Source organism: Hyperoodon ampullatus, assembly GCF_949752795.1.
Source record: "Hyperoodon ampullatus genome assembly, contig: scaffold_598, whole genome shotgun sequence".
Lineage (NCBI taxonomy): Eukaryota > Metazoa > Chordata > Mammalia > Artiodactyla > Ziphiidae > Hyperoodon > Hyperoodon ampullatus.
The window spans coordinates 41,069-64,957 of record NW_027640397.1 but is presented as its reverse complement, the minus strand read 5'-3'; the positions used below and the strand labels follow the sequence as shown (position 1 = coordinate 64,957).

General features: G+C 42.9%; 1 protein-coding gene across 1 annotated transcript in view; it reads right to left on the bottom strand.

Annotated features, from left to right (window-relative positions):
* Positions 1–9,213: 9,213 nt before the first annotated feature.
* DRAM1 (DNA damage regulated autophagy modulator 1) overlaps positions 9,214–23,889 on the bottom strand; it is a gene marked incomplete at its 5' end in the record, with an annotated part of 42,662 nt that continues 27,986 nt past the window's right edge. The window contains 5 exons of the mRNA XM_079728722.1: positions 9,214–9,308; positions 9,885–9,977; positions 13,710–13,768; positions 17,961–18,138; positions 22,175–22,317. Of these exons, the coding sequence (XP_079584848.1) occupies positions 9,264–9,308; positions 9,885–9,977; positions 13,710–13,768; positions 17,961–18,138; positions 22,175–22,317 (518 nt within the window). The 3' untranslated portion in view covers positions 9,214–9,263. The remainder of the gene's footprint in view (positions 9,309–9,884; positions 9,978–13,709; positions 13,769–17,960; positions 18,139–22,174; positions 22,318–23,889) is intronic.

The following is a 23,889-nucleotide window of genomic DNA, read 5'->3' as shown; positions in this document are numbered from 1 at the left end:
TATAAATATTTATATAAAAATAAAATATAATATATAAAATATATCACATATAAAATATATATAACATAAGAATTTGCCACTTTCACCATTTTGAAGCATACAGTTTTAGTACCATTAAGCACATTCACAATGTTGTGTAACCACCACCACTATCTATTTCCAGAACTTTTTCATCATCTCAAAACAGATACTCTGTACCCATTAAACAGTAACTCCCCTCCCTCCAGCTCCTGGTCACTCCTATTCTACTGTCTGTCTCTATGAATTAAAGTATTCGTTCTAAATCATCATTTCCAGATGGGCTCAAAGAAGAAATGAAGGTGCTGAGGTTGATTAATTTTTTTCCTTGAATAAGGTATCTCTGACTTAGGTGAGGCTCTCACCTGAAACCCGTGTCCCCAGATACAGCATAAGCTCTCTTGCCTCTGTGCCACAGCACAGGTGAATCCCTTTTCCCACCTTGCCTTCATTTAGCAAACTCTTATCTTCTCCTCCAAGTCTCCCTCCAGGCATGACCATCCCTAGGGATCTGAACCAAGCTCTTCAACTAGCATGGTCCCACAGACCAGGCTTTGCAAACTAATGTTAACTCCAACCACCTAAGCGTCTTATTAAAATGCAGATTTGGATTTAGTGAGTCTGGGTTGGGGCCAAGATTCTGAGTTTCTATCAAGCTTCCAGGTCCCTGGAACACACTTTGAGCTGTGAGGTCAGAGAGGGCAGTGCTTCACCATAGCATGTTATTTATTTTTTTTAACTCTAGTGTTTCCTTGGCTGTTTCTCCACTCCACTGTAAATACCTTGAGGGCAGAAACCCATCTTATTTATGGTTATATTCCAGAGACTAGCATGGTGCCAACCCAGAGTAACTCTCAATAAATGTTGAATGAATGAATAAATAAATGAGCTCACAGGCTGGAAGGATAAAAAGGAACCAGATCTGTGAAGATCCTGGTAAGCCATACTAAGGAATTTGAAATTTATCCTGAAGTTATGGGGAGCCACTGAAGAATTTTAAGAGGCTGTTATATCAAATGTGTATGTGCAGTGTGTAAGATGTGTTGGAAAGGACCAAGAATGAAATTAAGGAAACGATAGTGAGTTACTGCACTAGTCCAAGCAAATAATTATAAAGGCAAATAATTATGAATAAATAAGGTAGTGATGGTGGGAATGGGGAGGAGGAAGAGGTTTCAAGGCCATGTAGATGGTTAACCACATATCCCCGTTTGCTTCAGACAGACCCAGTTTCCTTCTGGTTCACTTATTAATAATGTCCCTTTCATGCCCCAGAATGCCCTGGTTTGGATGATAATGATCTTTTAACCCAGTACATAGGAGATAAAGTTAATAGAACATGAGGTGGGGGTGGGGAGCAGAGTGTTTCTGCCCCGGGGTGACCCGGGGAATGGTAACACCATTCACCAAGCCAGGCAGTCCAGGAGGAGAAGCAACGGGAGAAGTTTCCTTTTAAAATAAAAATAGTTTAAAAATGAGTCATTGAAAAATATTCAGTAAATTGCAGTAAGAGGATGACAAAAATTGCAAAGGAGACACACAAATGGTTGAAATCTGGGGAGTATTGAAGGAAGTTATCATCCTCCCTCCCTGAACCTCTGAACCGAGTTAGTCTCAGAGCCATTTATTAGGAAACCTGCCCTCATCTGCCATTCACACCGCTGCAGATGGGAAGTCGAAATGGCCAATTAATTCCGGGTTTTTTCCCCTCACTTCTCACTTTCTTTTCTTGGCTGCATTGGGTCTTGGTTGCTGCGCGTGGGCTTTCTCTAGTTGTGGCAAGTGGGGGCTACTCCTCGTTGCGGTGCACGGGCTTCTCATTGCGGTGGCTTCTCTTGTTGCGGATCGCAGGCTCTAGGCACGTGAGCTTCAGTAGTTGCAACATGCAGACTCAGTAGTTGTGGCACATGGGCCCTAGAACACATGGTGTGGACTCAGTAGTTGCGGTGCGAGAGCTGTAGGGCACACGGGCTTCAGTAGTTGTGGCACGTGGGCTCAGTAGTTGTGGCTCGCGGGCTCTAGAGTGCAGGCTCAGTAATTGTGGCACAAGGGCTTAGTTGCTGCGCAGCATGTGGGATCTTCCCAGACCAGGGCTCGAATCCGTGTCCCCCGCATTGGCAGGTGGATCCTTAACCACTGCGCCACCAGGGAAGCCCCACTTCTCATTTTCTTCTCTTCGAGTCACTGCTGCATCTGCTCCCAACAGCCAACGACTTTTGAGTATCTTCAGCATTAATTGGATCACAGCTGACTGTGGTCTGTCAGACAGTCAAAACAACTACAGAGCACACCAAGGCCTAGTTAACTGAGTCTTCTCAAAAGAACACATCCCCCGGTTTGAGCTAAAGGTCAGGGAACACCAAAATGTTCTACCTCATTTATCAGCCCCGTGACCCAAGATCCTCACTAATCTCTATTCATACTTGCCAGCACCTTGGCTCTTCCCTCCCCTACAGCATGTCAGCAACTGGGTAATTATTTAATAAACCTCAGAGCATACCTTTGCTTCTCTCGCCCAGAGAGACCAGGGATTTTCCTGGTTTCAGTTTCAAGGTGGTTCTGACTTCAGAGTTCCAAGTGTGGTCAAGCGGAAGAATAAATTCACCCACTTAGAGCCTTTTGAGGGAACTTTCAAACAAAACTCTGGCTTTTCAAGTATTAAGAGGAAATGACAGACTGAACTAAGCTCAGTATTCATTTTAATACGCGTGTTAAAGGTTATGTTAGCAGCTGTCAAATTGCTGGCCAGCTCTAACTACATCACTCTTCGCCCTAAATCAGATATCTTGGGTGGCACCCGGAACTTGCTTCTCTGGGCCGACCCTAAGCAACAGGATTGCTCAAGAAGGTGAATTTTGTCTTCCAGGCATTCCTATCACTTGTGCTAACATTAGCCTGATGAGCAAGAGAGCTGGAACCTGGGACCCCGAGCCCGGAGACCCTTCTGCTTCCACTGGAGGCTCAGAGAACTCTACATCCTCCAACCACATCACCTGCTGGAGGTCAGATGCCAAGCCCATCCGTCTGACAAGTGTGACCACTGAGGACTTCTGTTACTCAGCCTGGGGGAAGCCTAAGTGGTCCCTCCTCTGCACCCCACCATGACTGCCTCCTTGGCAAGTAGAGAGCAGATGTTTCTAACCCCAAGTCCATCTTGCTGCACCAATCAGAAGCAAAAGATACTAAGAGTTCAGAGTCCTAAGAAACCACACCTCATAGCCACCAGGGCCTTAATCACACTGAAAGCCCCCCAGCCCCCAGCCTCACTGCCCCATGGAATCCTTAGCCATTTCGGGGCTCCCCCTCAAGGGTCATGCATGGCTGTGGGAGAGCTGATCTCAAACTCCCACCAATGATTGGTGTGGCACAGGAGGCCTCTCTCTATCATGTTCCCACTACCTACTCCCTGCCCCCTTCTCAGAGCATCTTCGTTGTGGTTGGATGCTCAGTCAATATTAACAGGACCTGAGTGATAATGCAAGCAAGTAAAGAAATGTTCTTGGTGGTTAAACAAAAGTCCCTGAATAGCTGGTGCTGAGAAAACTTTATGCTGTCTCTCCACAGGTAGTCCCAACTTTGTCTTTTTCAAAATGACAAAAGGATTTTGTGAACAGTGAAACTATTCTGTATGATACTACAATAGCAGCTACGTGCCATTATACATTTGTCAAAACTCATGGAATGTGCACCACACCAAGAGTGAACCCTAATGGATACTACGGACTATGGTGTAATGATGTATCAAGGTAGGTGCATCAATTAAAGCCTATTATTTCTAAGTAATTTAAGTTTCTCAAAGCTGGAGAATCAATCTCTCTCTCTCTCTCTCTCTCTCTCTCTCTCTCTCTCTCTCGCCCCTGCATCGCTGGTGTTCCCCACTCATTGGGTCATTCCACACTGACCACCAAGCTACAAGGTCAGGGAGGACCAAAAGGCTTGTGGATTCTCCCTGGTTCTGTAATGGTTCAGTTTGCCAGAAAGAGGAAAGGGAATATTGTGGTTGATGATTGATGTCTATAAAAGCAAAATGTTCTCAGAAGATAAGGAAGTATAAGGAAGTGGCAGCCCTTCAAAGAGATCCCAAAAGAGAAAGTGGATAGAAAAGGGATGAGATTACAAGAGGCAGAGACAAAAGTGCAAGATCACAATGAAAAACCCAAGTGAGATGGAGACACTCTTGACCATGAAAAGGAGAGTGGGCATCAGTTGGGAGGAGGTAAAAGACAGCGGTGTGCTGCTGTCCGCAGAGAGGGGAGCAAACAGCCTCAGCCTCCCTGCCCTGGGGGCTTAAATAACAGGGAGAGTGAAGAGGGCTTTGTAGAACAGTGACACCATCAGCTGGCTTCTGTCCCACACCATGTACTGCAGGATCCACATGATGAATGAATGAGTTGCCAAGAAGAGGTGAACTTACAATCAGCATCCCCAGTTTAGATGGAAGGGTGAACTAGCTGGAAAGATTTTCCAACAAAAAACACTCATGTGAAAAGGTTCCAAAGGCAAGAAGACAGTATTTGTCACATCACAGATGCAGTTCCCGTTGGTCCCAGCATTCCCACTTACGGGAATTTCTCCCACAGATTTCCTTGCACCCGTGTGAAATGCTGTATGTACTAGGTCACTCACTTATAATTGCAAAGCTTGGAAACCACATGATTGGTCATCAAACAGGGGACTTGTTAAATAAAGGATGGCACATAGAATACTGTACAGGTGTAAAACAGAACAAAAAAACCCAAAGAAGCTCTCTATGTGTTGATAAGGAAACATCTCTGAGATACATTGCTTAGTCAAAAAAGGCAGGCTCAAAACTGTTGGCAAGGTATGCTACATTTGGGATAGAAATTAAAAGGGAAACGTTCTTAAATGTGTGTTTCTGCTTGTATTTTTATTAAAAGGGGCTACCTGCCAGAAGAGGGGTGAGTTAAGTGTGGGTAGAGGGAAGTACAAAGGCTTTTCACAGAGTACCTTTTTATATTGTTTTGATTTTTGAATCACATCAATATATTACTGATTCGAGATTTAAAAAAAGAAAACATGGTTCAGAGAGTAAGGGCTGTGAGTGGGAACAGTTGAATCACCTGTTATCTAGAAATTATCTTTCCATCCCAGCACAGTGAGTCCAGATAACAGTCATTTGCTATATTTGCATATTAGGAGAACTCTTGGGTATTTGTATTAAGTCAGGGCTCTTATAGGAATAAGCATGGGAAATCCAGCTCAAGTTTACCGAAGTTAAAAAGAGATTCACGTAACTGAAGAGTCCAGAGGTAGAGCCGGCTCTGGGGATGGAGGGCTTTGCTCATCACTGAGGGGCTACCTAGGCCGCAGGCTCACTAGGCATCATCTATCTCATGGCACCCTGACCCAAACCACAGTGCAGATGGCTGGGAGCCCCTTCAGCATTTTCCAAGCATCGATTTTGGAGGTCACCCCCCCGCAATGTGAGTTTGGCATCCCACTGCCCTTCGTTTTAGAAGATGAATCTGCTGGGGGTGACCCAGGAGCGTCAGAAGCTTCTCCTCCAGGGCTTGAGGCTGTGGTTGCTCTCTTGTGCAACAGACAAGATGCAGATGCATGACATTCTGGCCTTGAGAATGCAGGGCATTCAGAGCCAGACCAAGAGTATGTGTGTGGGGAGACGGCTGGGCCTCCAGGCTTGCCAGAATCAAGGAATGGGAGAGAATGGAGACCACTTATCTTCCTCCCACTCCCCCTTCCTCATTCCAGGCCCAAATACCAGACCAGTGTGTCTCCAAATGAGTAAAAAATGGGAACATGGGACCATGCCACATGTAAGGGATGTTAGGAAACCCAAACACAGCACAACACTGATGTACTTAATTTGGTTTATGAAATACAATTTCTGTGGAATCCTCTGTTAATGTTTGGGGAGGAAAAAAAAAAAAAAAAGATTCACTGGATTAGAAATCAAGAAAACAAGAGTCCCAGACTGGAATCTGTTGCCATCCGGTGGTAGAACCACTTACAGGTCACTGAACCTCTTTTTCTTTGCCTTAGTTTCCTCATTTGAAGCATGTGACAATTAACTGCCTGACCAATCTCACAGAGGTTAAATAAGAACACGAGAAGCTTGGAAAAGTATAAACATAACTTTGAAGTTAACTGAAGGTACATTATTACCTACCTGGCTTACATTTACTTTTTTTTTTTTTTTTAACCTGAAAAGATTGGCAGCAGGTAAAATTTGGTTTACTCTGAATCAAGTTGGGCTGGCTTTTCTGACCTGTGGGGTCAGGGAAAACTTTAATTTCATAGTAGAATCTGCAGCTTTGTGTCTGTGCAAGATCCATTTCTCATCCCTTTCTTCTGAGAAACAACTTTCCTGCACCATCAGCCCAGTAGTTTGGGCGCTGTGGACCCCTCAATGCTCCAGAGGTGGACACGTGATGCTGGTCTGACCAATCAGAGCATCATCATGCCTCCCTGGGCTACAGGATGGGCATGTGACCCAAGGCAGCCAATCAGAGACAGTGAGTTTCAATTGGAGAGCTTTGGTTGGAACTTTTAGGAAGCCCTCTCATTCCACTGGACAGTTTGTAGCCTGGGTCTTCTAGAAGCCATCTCACTCCCACCAGGGGAAAGCCTGCCTGAGAATGATGCCAACAGAGAGAAAAGCAGAGCTGAGAAAAGGAGAGAACAGATGGCGTCCTGGTGGCACTTGTGGATCCAGCCATCCTTATAGCCAGCTCTACCCCCGGACTTCTCATTACTTGAAGCAATAGATGCCCCTTTTTCCTTCAACAAATTTGAGTTGGATTTCTGGTGCAAACTTCTGATACTACCATTCAAGAATCTCTACAAAGATGAGCCATCTTGCCCACATGCAAATCTACATGAATTAAGAACACGTAAGGTTTAAACTCTACCTTTATAGAGTCCAAGTGGAGCTAGAATCCTTTCCCGGATAAATGTACTTCATAGTAGCACAAAGTCGACATATTGTAATTTAACAGAGACACAAATTACTAAAATAAAGAAATATTTCATTTTATTTTACTCCTTTAGCCATGAGGTCCAAGGAAATGCAAGTTCATGGAAATTAGAAGTAATACCAGAATATGGATAAGATCAGCTTTAGAGATTCCATGGAATCAGCAGAGCGTGATTGTCTGGAGTGATTTTGGGCCGCCTCAGTTTGCCAAGCCAGGTGTACCATTTTGTCTAGCCCATTTAACAATTTCTGTGGTAACTGTCCAGGATGAAGAGTGTCATCATAGAATGGAGAAGCCCAAGCAACTGAAACGTTTACAGCACACAGAGCAAAACAGTCAATATTACAAGGTGACACAGACTATTTAGCACTTAATTAGTAAACCAGAGTAAATCTCATTATGCAGCACTACAAATATCCCTAGCCATGCCTTCATTTGCTCATTCCTTCATTCATGCATTCAGTGAGTATTTATTAAGCACCTACTGTGTACCAGGAGGCAGCCTGATAAATGCTGGAGTTACAAAGACAAAGATTAAGGCGCAGACTCTGCCCTCAAGGAGCTCCCAATCTAAATCTTGCAGAGAGATATAGAAATGAATGACAATGCATCCAGAAGGGCTGATAACAAAAGTCTGTTCCAAGGGAGACCCAGCTCTGGATTCATTCTACTGCAGGTTCCACGGTAAAGGTAAGTGGCATTCCTCCCCCTCTGCAGAACATAGCTTTAACAAGTATTTCAGTTCCAGTGTTACACAGAGAGCCACAGCATTATAACAAGTTACCACTAACCCAGCAGCGGGTCTGAGGCTCTCACCACTGAACCTTTAGGGGAAATAGAGTGTGATCTTGCAGAAGTGGCTGACTACCACTGAGTCTCACTCCCTCCTCCACAGCTATCCAGGCGGGCTGCTCTGCCCTTGGCATATGCCCTCAAGGTCTGGACCCACTTGGCCAGACATGGGTTTATGGTCTGGAGGGTCCCTGAAGAAGAGTTCCTTCTCTTCAACTTCTAAACCTAAGCCTTCATATTTCAAGGCCCACTTCTTCCTCTGGAATGACCTGCTTTTCATTTGTCATTTTTGATTTGGGTGAAAAGTGGCGCCATGTGCAGGTCTTGCTGAGCAAAGGACCTGCTTCACATTTTGTAAAGTGTGCGAACATCCAGCCATAGGCATTAAGAGGAGCAAACAAACTCCATCACACACCCTGCTCCCCTTTCTCCTCTCTCAGACCTGCGCTCCCGTCAGCACGTTGACCGGTGTAAAATGAATGCGAGGTGTGAGTTGCAGCTTCTGAGTCAGACTGTATGTCAAGTTATGCCAGTAACAATAAAGGGTAGTTTTATAAGTGGAATCTGAAATGCTGTTTGCAGCTTGGCTTTTGCAGAGGTTTAGTATTAAGCAAAAGTCTCCTTCCCATAATCCTGCCTTACTTGGATATTCCCTGAGACACACTCTCCTCTCCCCGCTCATCTGGCAAAGGCAACAGTCTGGAACCCAGTGAGTTTTTCCTGTTAGTTGTTCACCTGCATTTCACTCTGTTGTTAGAAGGCTTTTGATTTCTAAGCTGCCTTGCTAAATCAATCCCACCTGGAGTTATATCACTACGGACTGCCGGTTAGCAGCAAGGGTAGAAGCTTGGTCTCTGTGAGCAGGGAGGCCTGTGGGGGGACAGAATTTCAAAACGGTGGTCTTCCATGGTTACTGAGTTAATGTGCATAGTGGTATTAAGGCCTTTCAATAGAAGCATTTTGCTTGGTTCATCTAAAAATCATAGTCCCTTAGTGTTAGTTTATTAACGAAATCTTAATGATCATTATAAATTGAATTTTATAGATGCCCTCGAGATATAAAATTATACAGTGCATTCTCTAAAAATGAAATTTTAAAATGAATATCCCCTGATTTTACTTTTTAATGAATTCCTCCTTTAGTGTATTTCCATAAATCTCTTACATACAAAGAAACAAAACAGAATCTGTACAAAAAATAAGAGGTCTCCATTTTCTGGAACACCTTATCTTTTCTGTAATGAATTTGTTAATATAAAAAAGTGTCTACTTAGAAAATTATAAAAACATTGCTACAATGTCATAAATGCTCTACACTCCCTAGGAAAACATACCTTTGGAAATAGTACAACTATTGGGAATTCTTAAAGAAATTCAAGTCCTGGATGGGCCGCAGGTGAATTCCACGCAGGGCGGTGTTAAAACCCTGTCTGTCCTCTGCACCACTTCCATAAATTGTCTGCCACTTTCATTGAGTGAGACTGAATTCTCCTTCCTTCAAACATCACCACTGATTTCTGTGGATATCCTTAGGGTGACACTCTATTTTTAAAAACATTAAAAAAAGGTTTAAAAGAAGGTAAACAATTCCAGTGCCAGCTCTGAAACTCCCAACAGCTTTGCACCCCCTCAGAGATGATCTCACTACGGTTTGTACTGAGCTCGGGTTGGGTCCTCAAGAGTTTTCTTGGCCTTCTCTAACCTTTTAGCTAGTAATTCACTTGTTTCAAAATGTAAGATTTTCCCTGTTGCCAAATCTGACAAGGTCCCATCTTCTCTCTGCCTTGAGAACATTTTTCAACAACACACTTTTATTTTTAAGAAAAGACATATTTCCTGTTATTTGGAACTTGTGAGACCTCTTCGAAAAAAAATAACCAGGATCTATGACTATAAGCGTCAAATGGCAGAGGACAGATGAACGTTTTCCTTGTTTAGGAGAGCTATTCAAGATGCTTTCCTTTGGGAATACACTAAATTGCACAATACTTACATATTTTTTCAAACACATAAGGGTAAAAAGATAGTGCTCTTATGTTTCTTAAATGTAAGAAATGTTCTATGTATTTCTACTAATCCGCATCATAACTTACAACATTTGTATTGATAAATACCTACCTGGAAATCGTAGATGAATGTTAGAAAGTAGAAAATAAAACCAAAGGCCACTGTCCATTCACAGATCGCACTCACTACGTGATATACATAATCCTAAGAGCAACAACAAAAAGAGAAACAGAATTTAGCCTAAATGCATTCACTTCAGTGGACATACTGAAATAATAATGAGCAGGTCAGGCCAAAGGAAAAAGCTGTCCAGTGAGCATAAATCAACCCCCGGAGGAAACACGGTAAGCGAGGCCATGTGGATGCACATCAGGGCAACTGCCCGATAAGAATGTGAATACAATGGCCCCAAAAGTTCTCTCTGGTTCTCACACACTCTGGCTTTAAGACTTGTCTGTGGAACCTCAACAGGCAGAAGAAGGATCACAAAACGGCTGAGAATAGAAAGCAAATTTGGACTCAACAGAAGAAAGAACTTTTCATACAAGGCATGACTTGCTTTCCCACAGCTGGGAATCCCAAAGTTGAAAGGCAGGCTTGAAAAGCACCTACCCAGTGTCCATGTGGTTATTCCAGACTTCAAGTATGCATCTAAAGGAAACTGGCTATCACCCCTGGGTTTTGTGTTTCTCTGTTACTATAGATAATGTCAGTTCAGAAAATAGGTCTGCTTGATGTTATAAGGTAAGCACAGCTACAAAGCAAATGCTAATTATGAGACTATCTTCTTGGGGGCAGGAATGAGAGAATGGAGGACAAGAAAGAGAATGGCTTTAATTCGGGGTTCCAAAGTCAGCTGCCTCTGGAGGCCAGGAAACTAATAAAAAGAAACTCACGGTTGCAAAAAGAGGGACAATGGGGAGCCCACGCCTCATCAGCTCAATTCCATTCTCACCAAGTAGGAAAGTATGACCCCAGTGTTGCTTTGAGATTAAAAAAAGAGAGAGAGAGAGACTTCCCTGGTGGTCCAGTGGTTAACACTCTGTGTTTCCAATGCAGGGGGCTCGGGTTTGATCCCTGGTCAGGGAACTAAGATCCCACGTGCCATGCGGCACGGCCAAAAAAAAGCCCATGGATTGTGTGTGTGTGTGTGTGTGTGTGTGTGTGTGTGTGAGTGTGTGATAGCTCCCCTGATTTTTAAATACTGGAAACCATTTTTAAAAAGCATTTTTAAACACCATCTAAGTAAAAAATGCTTGTCTAAATTCTGACTTTAGCCCACATGCCAAATTAGCCTGTGGACTGTCATCAGTTCGAGCCCTCTGATTTCAAATCATAACCTATATTTTCTTCCTACTTCACTGTCTGCTCTGCCGTAGGTTACAAGTGTGAACAAACGTGCTAGATTACAGGTCAGTTCTTTGATCCACCACAAAGATCTAATTGAAGCACATCAAACTCTCAGACACCACTGCTCACCCTCCCCACGGAGGATCACATCCACCCACTGTTCTCATCCAGGCCACTCTGGGGAGAATCTGACCAGCCTACGTTACAGGGTCGAGAATGGAGGCCACTTCCTTTTCAAAGGTGACAGCACTAGGGGATCCACCCCATCTCCTATCATCTCTGGACAATGAAGATGGCTTAATCAAATAGAAGCAGAATTTGGGGGTGGGAGAGGATTTCTGTAGCATGATATTAACAACAGTGCACTGAAGGAGGGGTCCAGACTCTTCCACTACACATATATGAACGCAGGCAAAGCTCTCATCTCCTTGCTACGTAAAATGGGACAATGACATCATAATTCTTATCCTCCCTACCACGTTAAGTCAATGCACAGGAATGTGCTGTGAAACCTCTGAAGCACTCCACAGTTTGGGGCAGGACCTAAATGATTATTCTGTTCCGTGAACTGATGTAAAGAGTTTTCTTTGCATTCGTGGATATTGGGGAACAGAAGGGGAGTGAATAGAAAACCAGGTACTTTTCACATTTTTAAGATAGAAAATGAAATGAAAAAAGGTTTTTCAACTGGGGAATATGCTTTGATGAATCCTTCCCAGCTGCTTTGTTTTGATTTGTGGTGGAAGGCCTCCCCCCAGTGGTTAAGAAGTAAAATACACCTAGGGCTACTCTTCTGTGAGCTCTCCTTATCAGGAAGCACTTTTTTTCTAACTTCTGCCTGGCTCGTCCTCACCGTCTTCAGTCTCTCACTTGCTTCTCGCAGGCTTCCATCACCTGCCAGAATCCCCTCTGGTGGAAAATTCTTCCTCTGACCCTGCCATTACCCCAACCAGGGATCGAACCCATGCCCCCTGCAGTGGAAGCACGGAGTCAACCAATGGACCACCAGGGAAGCCCCTGAAACTGCTTTTTTTTTTTTTTAAACAAAGGGATTGGGATTTTTTTTTTTTTTTTTTTTGGCTGCATTGGGTCTTCGTTGCTACATGTGGGCTTTCTCTAGTTGCAGTGAGCGGGGGCTACTCTTCATTGTGGGGCGCGGGCTTCTCATTGTGGTGGCTTCTCGTTGCAGAGCACGAGCTCTAGCCGCGCGGGCTTCAGTAGTTGTAGCATGGCGGGCTCAGTAGTTGTGGCTCATGGGCTGTAGAGCATCAGGCTCAGTAGTTGTGGCTCACGGGCTTAGTTGCTCCGCAGCATGTGGGATCTTCCTGGACTAGGGCTCGAACCCGTGTCCCCTGCATTGGCAGGCAGATCCTTAACCACTGCACCACCAGGGAAGCCCCTGAAACTGCTCGTTGAAAAACATCAGTAACTCCACCTGCCCCTTGGGAAAAACTGCTGCTCCTCACTAACTCCCTCCTCTCTGTAGGTAACTAACGAGTTAACTAATGAGTTGATCTTAATTTGAAGCATCTGATTCCTTGTGTTCTGATGTTTGGTCTGGAAACTACCCGTCACTCTACCCTATGCTCTGATGGCTCTTGATCCTACCCCAGGTCTAGTCCCCCATGTCTAACTGGACATTTCTCCTTGGCGTTTCACTATAGCTTCAGATTGAACGATTCTGAAACCAAACCCATCCATTTCTCCCCATGAAATCATTTATTCCTGTTAAGGACCCAATCTTTTCTTCTTCTTTTTTAAAAATATTTATTTATTTGGCTGCGCCGGGTCTTAGTTGCAGCACGCAGGATCTTTTAGTTGTGGCACATGGATCTTTAGTTGTGGCATGCAAACTCTTAGTTGCAGCATGTGGGATCTAGTTCCGTGCCAGGGATCAAATCTGGGCCCCCTGCATTGGGAGCGCTGAGTCTTAGCCACTGGACCACCAGGGAAGTCCCAAGGGACCCAATCTTATTGGTTCATGAGAACAGGTTCTTTGGTTCACCCAAGACAAAAACTTGGAAGTCATCTTCACTTCTTCACGTCCTTTCATTCTTATGCTATTTCTTCCAGTCTAGGGGAATCTTGATTTAAAATCTAAACTAGTGGAACTGCCTTCTCCCTGCCATCCTAACTCCGGTCTCTCTCCTCTTCAATACATCCCAGGTGTCTCTTCTAATTTTCTTCCAATAATATTCTTTTAATTTACTTTCCTGTTCAAAAGCCTTCAAAGGCTTATTCCGTTCACCTACATCAAGCATGAGCCTCTCTGCCCACCTCTTAAAGCCTTGCACAAACTATTCCCCCACAAACTTATCCCCGACCACATTTATTTCTCACCCTATGCTGATACAAACTATCTTCTACTCTGTTTTCATCACCTCTGCTTAACATGTGGTGCTTCCTCTGACCTCCATACACCTTCATTCACATTGTTTCCCTACCCTTAAATCTCACCTCTTTTACTAAGCCTCGATGGTTGAAGGGTTTAAGAGAGAATTAAAAATTCAAATTTTTAAAAATAATTTTGAAAATAATTCAAGGAACCAGGTTTGACAATCATATTGAAAACAGCTTATAGTTTACCTTTTCTTTTGGATTCCACTCCAGCTTGGTTATAGAAATTAATGAAGCACAGGCAATCACTAAAAAACAAAATTGTTAAGGAAACTACAGAAGAAAATAGGTCCTTTATTGTAAGACTAGGTTATTCTTCTAATAATATAACCATTACACAATGTTCACATGTTAGTACCAACATTTCTGCTATCAAACAAGTTATATCAGCTTCTTATCATCTCAAACCTTAAGTTCGATCATAGCAGGAGTTAAAATACAACACGGAAGTAGTCATTCTTTAGCAATACTTTGTCAGTTATGTATAGAAGACTTTTAATCTGTGGCTACATTTTGCTTGACCCTGTTGTCTAAATTTGGTCAAAATGACACAGCTGTCTAATATGGGTACTTTTGCAGTAGTTTTCCCCTAAAATACTATTGTCCCTAAATAATAATATTGATTAAAATTCTTTTTCCTGGGCTTTCCTGGTGGCGCAGTGGTTGAGAGTCCGCCTGCCGATGCAGGGGACGCGGGTTCGTGCCCCGGTCTGGGAAGATCCCACATGTCGCGGAGCGGCTGGGCCCGTGAGCCAAGGCCGCTGAGCCTGCGCGTCCAGAGCCTGTGCTCTGCAACGGGAGAGACCACAACAGTGAGAGGCCTGCGTACCGCAAAAAAAAAAAAAAAACAAACAAAAAAACCCACAACTTTTTCCTAAAATACTATGTTCAAGGCAACAGCTTCAAGGAAAAAATTAACATTTCAAAGTATCAAAGCATCACAAAGTACCAAGGCTCATATACAAAAACAAGCTATAGAAATTTAATGTATTTTCTTTATAAAAATTTTTTAAAAAACAGATTTTTCCATTGAGTAACTGGGTGTAAGCGGAGTCCTTCCTCCCTGGCCCAAAGGGTTTACAAATCAGAGAGATACATCCTACATCTGACCTTGGGGACGAAGGACAAATCCTGAGAGGCCAGCCTAATAAGGCCAGGGACTGAGGCTACTGCCCAACGTGGACAAGACTGTCTGCACAAAGGTGGTGACAACCATTTTGATTGAACTTAGAAGGCCAAAGAGAAAGCTAGAGAGAAATGGGATGCTCTTTAAAAGCTTTTGCAAAATGTTAAGAATTCCAAGTGTTGCATCAATCAATGCCAATTTTAGCACCTCCTCTGAATTTGGAGTCAGCACCCTCTCTCCCTGCCCTCCACCACCTCCCATATTTTGCAATGCTTAACACTTCTCAGTTTCTCAAAGTAAAAGAAGTAGAGAATGGGACTTCCCTGGCAGTCCAGTGGTTAAGACTCCACGCTTCCAGTGCAGGGGGCGTGGGTTCGATCCCTGGTCGGGGAACTAAGATCCTGCATGCTGCTGGCCAAAAAATAAAAAGAAGTAGAGAACATTAAAGGTTCTCTAATCATGTCATGACCGTATGTCTGTTTCTAACAGTTTTAAAAGCCTCTTAATTCTTTCATTTAATTCTTTATCTCATCTTTAGTCCCATCAGGTCCCTTCCATGCTGGGGAGGAGGGCGGGGGGTGGGGTGGGTGAGAGGTGGACAAAACTCTGGCAAAACAGACCTGGTCTCAGCTCCCAGAAACATTACAGCCTTGTCAGACCCAGGGAATGTACCACGTTAGAAAAGAACAGGGTGCAGTCATGACTCGGAGGGAAGATTATTAATTCGGAGCGAAATGGGGTTTGAGGTATCAGGGAAGCTTCACTGAGTTGAGTTTAATCTAAGCTGTGAGGTTTGAGGAGCTCTCTAGGACAGCATCATCCCACAGAAATTCAGGCATATGTGTAACAATATTTTCTACTATAGTCGCCACATTGACAGAAACGAAAAAGAGCCTAATGAAATTAATCTTAACATATCTTATTTAACCCAATATATCAAACATGTCATTTCAACATGTAATAATATAAAGAATTATTAATGGGATATTTTACATTTTTTTTCTCATTAAGTCTTTGAAATCCAGTGTTTTACACTTACGGCCCTTCTCTATACAGACTACCCACGTTTAAATCCTCAACAGCCTCGTGTGGCCAGTGGCTACTGTGTTGGACAGACAGTTCAGTTCTAGAAGGACAAAGTGGAGAAGGTTATCCAGGCAAGAAGAAGAGCATGGGCAAAAGCAGAGAACAGGAAACAGCCACAGTCAGGGGAGAAAGTGTAAAATGGAGGTCAGAGAAATAGGCAGCCTCAGACTGCGTCTCACGCAAAGGAACGGCCTTTGCATTGTTAGTGATTTTGTGAAGCCTTTTGAAAGCTGCAGAAGCTGAATGCAAGATGGATAGTTTAGTAGGAAGGGCTCAGAAGCATGATTCCAGGCCTCAGTTTCTTCAGGAGTCAAATGAGGTTTCACGGAACTAATACAGGAAAGAGAAACAAGGACATTTTAAAGATACTTTAAAATCTTTCTAAGGAAATATAAATCCATGGTAATGTTTAAGGCAAAAGACTTTTTCCTATGGATGAATTTGTTCAAGTTAATTGGATAAAAACATATAACCTGTTTCTGTTCAGGGATCCTACCCGTCAGCATGGCTCATACGAACTTCCTAGAAATGGGAACTATTAGTATATGAAACTCGGGCTTGAAAAAGTAATTCTGCTAAACCTCTCTCATTTTAGTACCTAGAGATCTGTCTCCAAAGTTGGAAGCAAGGAAAGTTTTCCTATACCAAAAAACTTTGTTTTTAACTTTACAAGTGGTTCTATAAATCTTACAATTAAAACAAGCTAAAAGGTTTGAGGAGATCCGTCTCAAGAGAAAGCATGAATGTCTTCAATCCATAAATAGAACAAGGAAACAGAGAAGGAACTATCTTAGGAACCAGGGTGTATAGTTTGTTGTTAAATTTCTCAATACTAGAATTTGGTTCCTCTGTGCTTAGAAATTTTGTAATTAAAATTTTTCTTCCCTAAATGACAAAAACAAAACCCAAAACCATCCTTAGACTTCACATTTTGTATAGCTCCAATTTTTTTAAAAGAAATTTTATTTATTTATTTATTTTTGGTTGCATTGGGTCTTCTTTGCTGCGCGCAGGCTTTGTCTAGTTGCAGCGAGCGGGAGCTACTCTTTATTGCAGCGCACGGGCTTCTCATTGCGGTGGCTTCTCTTGTGGTGGAGCATGGGCTCTAGGCACATGGGCTTCAGTAGTTGTGGCACACAGGCTCAGTAGTTGTGGCGCACGGGCTTAGTTGCTCCGCAGCATGTGGGATCTTCCCGGACCAGGGCTCGAACCCATGTCCCCTGCATTGGCAGGCGGATCCTTTACCACTGCGCCACCAGGGAAGTCCCTATAGCTCCAATTTTAAAAGAAAAATGCAAGGCTTAATACTTAGAAGCACATGATGACAAAATATCTTTTTACTCAAGCTTGCCCACTTTGTACCACAACCCAACTTGGATGAACAAGACCACCGCTAATAAAATAGTTCAATTTTCCTACAGTCTGACAATAATCACCAATTTTTAATGACTCTTTAGCATTTGCTATGACTGCAGATGGTATTTTGAAAGATGGGGAATTTTCCACCCTTGAAAGACCACAGCTTTTTTTTTTTTCTTTGTTAAATACCTCTTGGGGAAAAAAAAAGGAAAAGAAAGAATGAAAAAGAAAAAAAAGGAAGGAAGCATTGTTTTTCATTTCTTCTAAATCAGAATATACAAGTATGATAAATTTATATTTTCTTTTCACATTGTTGAATTAGAAACAATAAAATTTCATTTTGAAAATGAAATCAGTGATAAAAAGAAAAGGCTAAATGTATTTAAATGACTTAGAAATAAATAGTACAGAGCTTTTTAAAACCTCTTAATATGGACGAATAGATCAAACCATCTAACCACCTATGTGTGGGGAGAAGGAAAAGTCGGGCCTCTTGGGAATTCACAGGGCTATTACTTTAAGTACAATATCAATATTTGATGTCTTTAGCCAAGCACTACAAAGAAAAATAAATATTTTCACATGGCTCATGAAACCGACCACGTGGAAAGAAAGTAAATAGAGACTGACGTGTTCTGACACCTTTTTTCATTTTCCTTTCACACCATTCTTTTCCCCAAAGATTCTTTTGATTTAACCAGACAACGTTGAGATATTTTCCTTATGATTTACTCTTTTCTCCCAATCATTCTTCTGAAGCCTGTTGACACTTGGCTGTTAACCTTTGCTTTCTCCATTTTTTTTGGAGGGGAGTGGGGCGGCGAGGATGTCAAGCTTGCAAGGACACTGACAAATGTAAAAAAGGATACAGGGGATGACGGCTGCAGAGGAAACGGCAGAGATGGCCATCCGTATGCGGCATGTGGAAAGGCTGTTCCACTGGGGACACGATTTGTAAGAGATGATGGATTGCAGGAGCGTGTACACAACACCGCAGACAAACGCCAAAAGGGCACCACCATCGTGTACCACGGGGACAGCTAACTCCTAGAGAGAAAGTCACACATATGCTGTTACTCAGCGTGAGTCTGTGCACATCAAGAGCCGCTCACTCACTCACTTGCTTTGGGCTCCTCAAAGCCACCAGGCATCACAGAGGCACACACCCCATCTTTGGAAAATACAGCTGCTTGCAGAAGATGACCAAGAGAAAAGCCTTCCCGGCACTGGAGTAAATGCCAGGAACTTGCTGTTCCATAGCAAACGTTTGGCTTGCTGCGAGTTGGGCAAACGGGCCTGGTTCAGTAATAATCTCTCAATAAAACTGGGGGAAAAAACCCATATTAAACCAAAAAAATTATAAAAGAATTAAGAAAAACAAATCCTTTTCACCCCTTGAATGTTAGGCACAGCACACCTGAGCAAGGGAAAATAAACAAAAGGCAAGGCATCTAATGCTAATGAGCTGGGGTTGTTTTAGGAATAACCTGATAGTCCTGGTACTTTCCACTCTCCATTTTCTCTCTATGCTAATAAGTAAATCAAATCCTGAATTTACATACTTTGTTTCCACCCCCCACGAGCACTGTCAGGAAACTTGCTTCCTCAACCCTGGCCAATTCAATACATCAGATCTTAATCTGCAAGCTTCAGGACACCCACATGAGCCCTGATGAAATCAGATCAAAAGGCCCTTGAATTAGCAGGAGGTGTATGTCCAGTGTGCCCTTTTCACTGTGGAACACATATTCTCTCATCAAAGATGTCTTTTAGAAGGGAAACGACTCAGATCAGACATGAATTTTGGATAGAGGTTAAGATGAAAACCTGGTAGCTTTTTTTGAAACTCTTGTTAATTTAAAAGAGAATCAAAGTAGAGAAAACTAGACTATTGAGAGGATTCAACCTCAGGAAACTTGACTTTTCCAAAAAGGAGACTTCTTGAGGCACAGGAAAGCATTGACGGAGATTGCTCGGTGAGGAGACAACAAAAAGTACACTTCTTGAGGCACAGGAAAGCATTGACGGAGATTGCTCGGTGAGGAGACACCAAAAAGTAGCCATCTTATCCACCAGTGCGGGAAAGAGGGCTAGCTATGAACGTCTGGTAGGTGCAGTTTCCTCCCGCTCAAGAAGAACCACCAGTCAGTGCTCTCTCCTGCCCTCACATCTCTAATTCTTCTTGAGGCAACCGCTCACGTTGGTTTGCTTATGGCACGCCGAAAATGAATTACAGGATATCAAAAAAGGAAGTTGTAAAGATATATTTATGGGAACAATGACAAGGCAAATCCTTTGCCCTCACGAAAGTTAGAAATTCTATTTCTGGTCTTTGTGAAGATGTAATCACTTCACAGAAACCTTAAAAGGAACCAAAAGTGTAATTATCTAACCACCGAAGCCTTCTTCCTGAAGTCTGCCCTTTATGGTTTAAACACGGATGGCAGTATCACTTGTGATGTTGAGTCATTCCGAGAATAATGTGATGGGATATCATACACTGCATACTATCCCCCCCACAGGACAATTCATACCCACACTCCACTAGACAACTTATATCCTTCCAGGTTGCCACCTTCCCTTTGAAAATAATTTTTCCATCGTGCTTTCTGATGTTAGAACTGTGAACTGTGAATTTTTTTTTCCCTAATTTTATGAAAAAAAAATTTTTAGCATTCTTTTTTTTTAAGTTTATTTATTTTATTTTTGGCTGCACTGGGTCTTCATTGCTGAGCGCAGGTTTTTCTCTAGTTGCGGCGAGCGGGAGCTACTCTTCGTTATGGTGCGCGGGCTTCTCATTGCGGTGGCTTCTCTTTGTTGCGGAGCGTGGGCTCTAGGCACGTGGGCTTCAGTAGTGGCGGCACGCGGGCTTAGTTGCTCCGCGACATGTGGGATCTTCCCGGACCAGGGCTAGAACCCGTGTCCCCTGCATTGGCAGGTGGATTCTTAACCACTGCGCCACCTGGGAAGCCCTAGAACTGTGAATTGTGTACATGCTTTTTTCTCACGGAGATTTTCTCATTCTGGCCTTGAGGTTAACTCTTCCCCACAGGTTCTGGGCAGACTGCTTCAATCAAAGGTGACTTCTGCCTCTCATGACTCATGGGATTTGGGGAGAGTATTAACCTCTCTGGGTCTCCATTTCTCCATTGATAAATGAGGAAAATAATACTACCTATCTTCTAAGGTCATTATTAGAATTATACGAGTTAAAGCATGAAATGTTTTCATAAATGTCTGTCACCTAGAAAACTTCAATAAGAATTCCCAGGCAGTCCAGTGGTTAGGACTCCATGCTCTCTCTGCCGGGGCCCGGGTTCAATCCCTGGTCGGGGAACTAAGATCCCACAAGCCGTGCAGCCCGGCCAAATAAGAAAAAGAAAAAAGAAAAAAAGAAAACTTCAATAAATGTTGTTATGGAACCCAAAACGCACACAATCATAAAACGTAAGGAAATGTCATCAAGAGTCTCTACCATGTGACAAATATCATAGGCAACTAGTGGTGTTTATTTCCTAATACAGAGACAATAAGAGTAGGAAAGTCAAACGAAGCCAGAAGCAAACTGAGTTCACAAGATGCCCTCCTGGAAGCCCTATAGGCTTGCTTCAGGGAGTCTACAAATTTGGCTCTCACCTTTCACCAGTGTTAACAAGGAAACACTGTTAGTTGTGGATTTGTAACATCCCAAAACGAAAACTTGTTGACCACCAGACCTGGGAGAATATCCCTGCCCTAGGTTGTCCTGAAGGTTCTGTGTCATACAAGGAAGGGTGCCTCACCCCTCACAACACAGCACTGAGTTTCCCAGAGCACTTTATTATACTGTCCCCCACCAGCGACAGATGGCTTCCTGCATGTGCAGGGCAGAAAAGGTGATTCTCTGAGGCCCGCGTGGTGCAGGTGAGGGAGGGGGCCCTCTGACAATGGTCTGACTCATGCAGGAGCAGACACTAGAGAACAGGTGGACAGCAGACGGTACAGGTGGAGGCCTGAGGTTATCAGCCTCCCAGGTACACACCAGGAGGCAGTTCCCCTCTGGTGCGGCTTCAGTGTGCAGATATGGACTTGAACAGCCAGCTAGCACTGAAGGCTGACACCTTTTTATAAAGTAAGCACCACAGAAGATCAACCCACTTCTGGTGGGAAAAAAGTTAAAGGAGTACCCCCAGGCAGAGCCAAAAGTCCTCCAGGAGTAACTTCCTTTCTGCGGTCACAAAGGGACAATGGTGATGACAGAGCAGGCCCTCCAGGGTGTTGGCCTATAGTGATGAACCGATGACCATGAAGACGGCTAAGTACAGACTGCTGGGCACTGTACATTATCTCATTGAATCCCAGCAATAACCCTGTGAGGCGAGTGCTCATAATTAGTACTCATTTGAAATACAACACATACTTGTAAAATATTGCCTCCATAGACTAATACCATGCCTTCCTGAAAGAGACCTCGGAATGAAAGGAATCCAAAAATTAGAATAAAACATGTAGGATTTTTACCAACACTTGACACAGTAAGAATATGTCAAGTGGAATCTGCAGTAGTTGTTATATAAGTTAATTTGCTCCAGTAAGGCCATATTTTGGCCCTGCAACTGATTAGCTGAGTAACGCTGACCAAATTATTTCACCTCCATGTCCCTAGATCCTCATCTGTGAAAGGAAGAGACCAGATGCCTCTCTTTGAATTGAACACCAGAGGCCCAAACAGTAGAATCAGTAAACATACACACACTCATACACAGAAACATTTTCACGATGTTAATGAAATCATTACAATGACTGAAGTAGCTCTCCCAGCACATTATACCACATCAACAAGAACACAGAACAATCCAGAGCCCACAGCATGGTCTGAAGCATGCTCTCTCTCAAACATGCACCCCATCTCTCCCAAGTACTAGGCTGGGCTGACTTTCAAATGACAAAGAGTTGTTTCTAAGAAGCAAACTATCCCAATATTCATACACATCAACTATTTGAGAGCTATGCTAGCACAAGCGTGCCTCTGGTGCTCTTGCTTCTCTCCTCCAGATACATATACTCCATCACCCCCAATAACCAAAAAAATTTCAGTTCATACCTGGAAATTGGCTACAATGCCCATTCCGATGCATCCCACCAATCCTAGAACTAATGACACCAAGTTAAAAACAGGAGTGCTGAAATAGCTGGTTTGGTTTTGCTTCTCTACTATTTTATATCTTGTGTACATCGTGGCTGCACCTGAAAAAGAAAGGGACTCTGATGAATTTTTATTTTTTGACTTTTTAGAAGGAAAAACACATGAACAGTTTTTATGGCTTTTAAAATAATTTGTATTTTCAGTCTCCTGATTGCAGTAGTCTCCCCACTCGCTCACACCTGCCCTTCCTCACCCCATCTTACTCTCCCCTGCCATGTGATGCATACACACACACACACTGTCTTGGCTGTTATCCTTTTCATATAAATGCTATTGTGCACGTATTGTTCTGGGACTTGCTTTTTTATTTATTTAAAAATGTTCCATGGTTGGGACTTCCCTGGTGGCACAGTGGTTAAGAATCCGCCTACCAATGCAGGGGACATGGGTTCGAGCCCTGGTCTGGGAAGATCCCACATGCCGCGGAGCAACTAAGCCCGTGCACCACAATTACTGAGCCTGCGCTCTAGAGCACACGAGCCACAACTACTGAGCCCAAGTGCTGCAACTACTGAAGCCCGTGTGCCTAGAGCCTGTGCTCCACAACAAAAGAAGCCACAGCAATGAGAAGCCCACGCACTGCAACAAAGAGTAGCCCCCGCTCGCCACAACTAGAGAAAGCCTGCGCACAGCAACAAAGACCCAATGCAGCCATAAATAAATAAATAAATAGATTTAAAATAAATAACTAAATAAGTTTTAAAAATAAAAATGTTCCGTGAAGGTCTTGCCAATGTCAGTACACATAGGTCTACCTCATCATGGTATACAGTGAGATGCCATATTTATTTCATCTTTCTCCTAATGATAGATTTCTACATTATATGTTTTCCCTATTACAAACAATGCTCAGTGAACATCCTTATATAGAAGGCTTTGGCGCACTTTCCGTGTTTCTGAAAGATGAATTCCTAGAAGTAGTATTACTGGGTCAAAAAACTATGCTCAATTAAAATGCCAAAAAGTAGCTCCAAACTGCTCCAAGACTGAGGCAATTTATACTCCCACAGCAGAGTTTGAAAGCAATTCTGTATGCCCTGTCCTTTTAATTATTGCCAATCTAACAAATGAAAAATGGCAACCTGTTTAATTTGCATTTCTCTGATAGTCAGTGAGATTGAGCAACTTTCAGTGTCACTACTCATTTGCATTTCTTCTGAAAATTGCATGTTTATCATTTTTTTTATTTTTGAGTTCATTTTTAATTTGTAGTTGCTCTTTATACATTATGTACATTAGTCTATTGTCTGCTATAAATATTACAAATTTTCTTCTGGTCTGTTGTTTGTCTTTAACTTCATGAATCTTTCATCACTTAGAAGTTTCAATTTTTATCTACCCAAATCTGTCAATTCTTCTATTTAGCTTCGGGGTTTTGTGTGTGTAAGTTTAGATAAGCTTTTCCATCCTAAGGTTTTAAAAATATTTTCCTATACTTAAATCCAAATCCTCTTTTTTTTTAAGATTTAATTTTATTTATTTTTGGCTATGTTGGGTCTTCATTGCTGTGCGTGGGCTTTCTCTAGTTGCAGCGAGTGGGGCTACTCTTCTTTGCAGTTGGGCTTCTCTTTGCAGTGGCTTCTCTTGTTGCAGAGCACGGGCTCTAGGCGTGT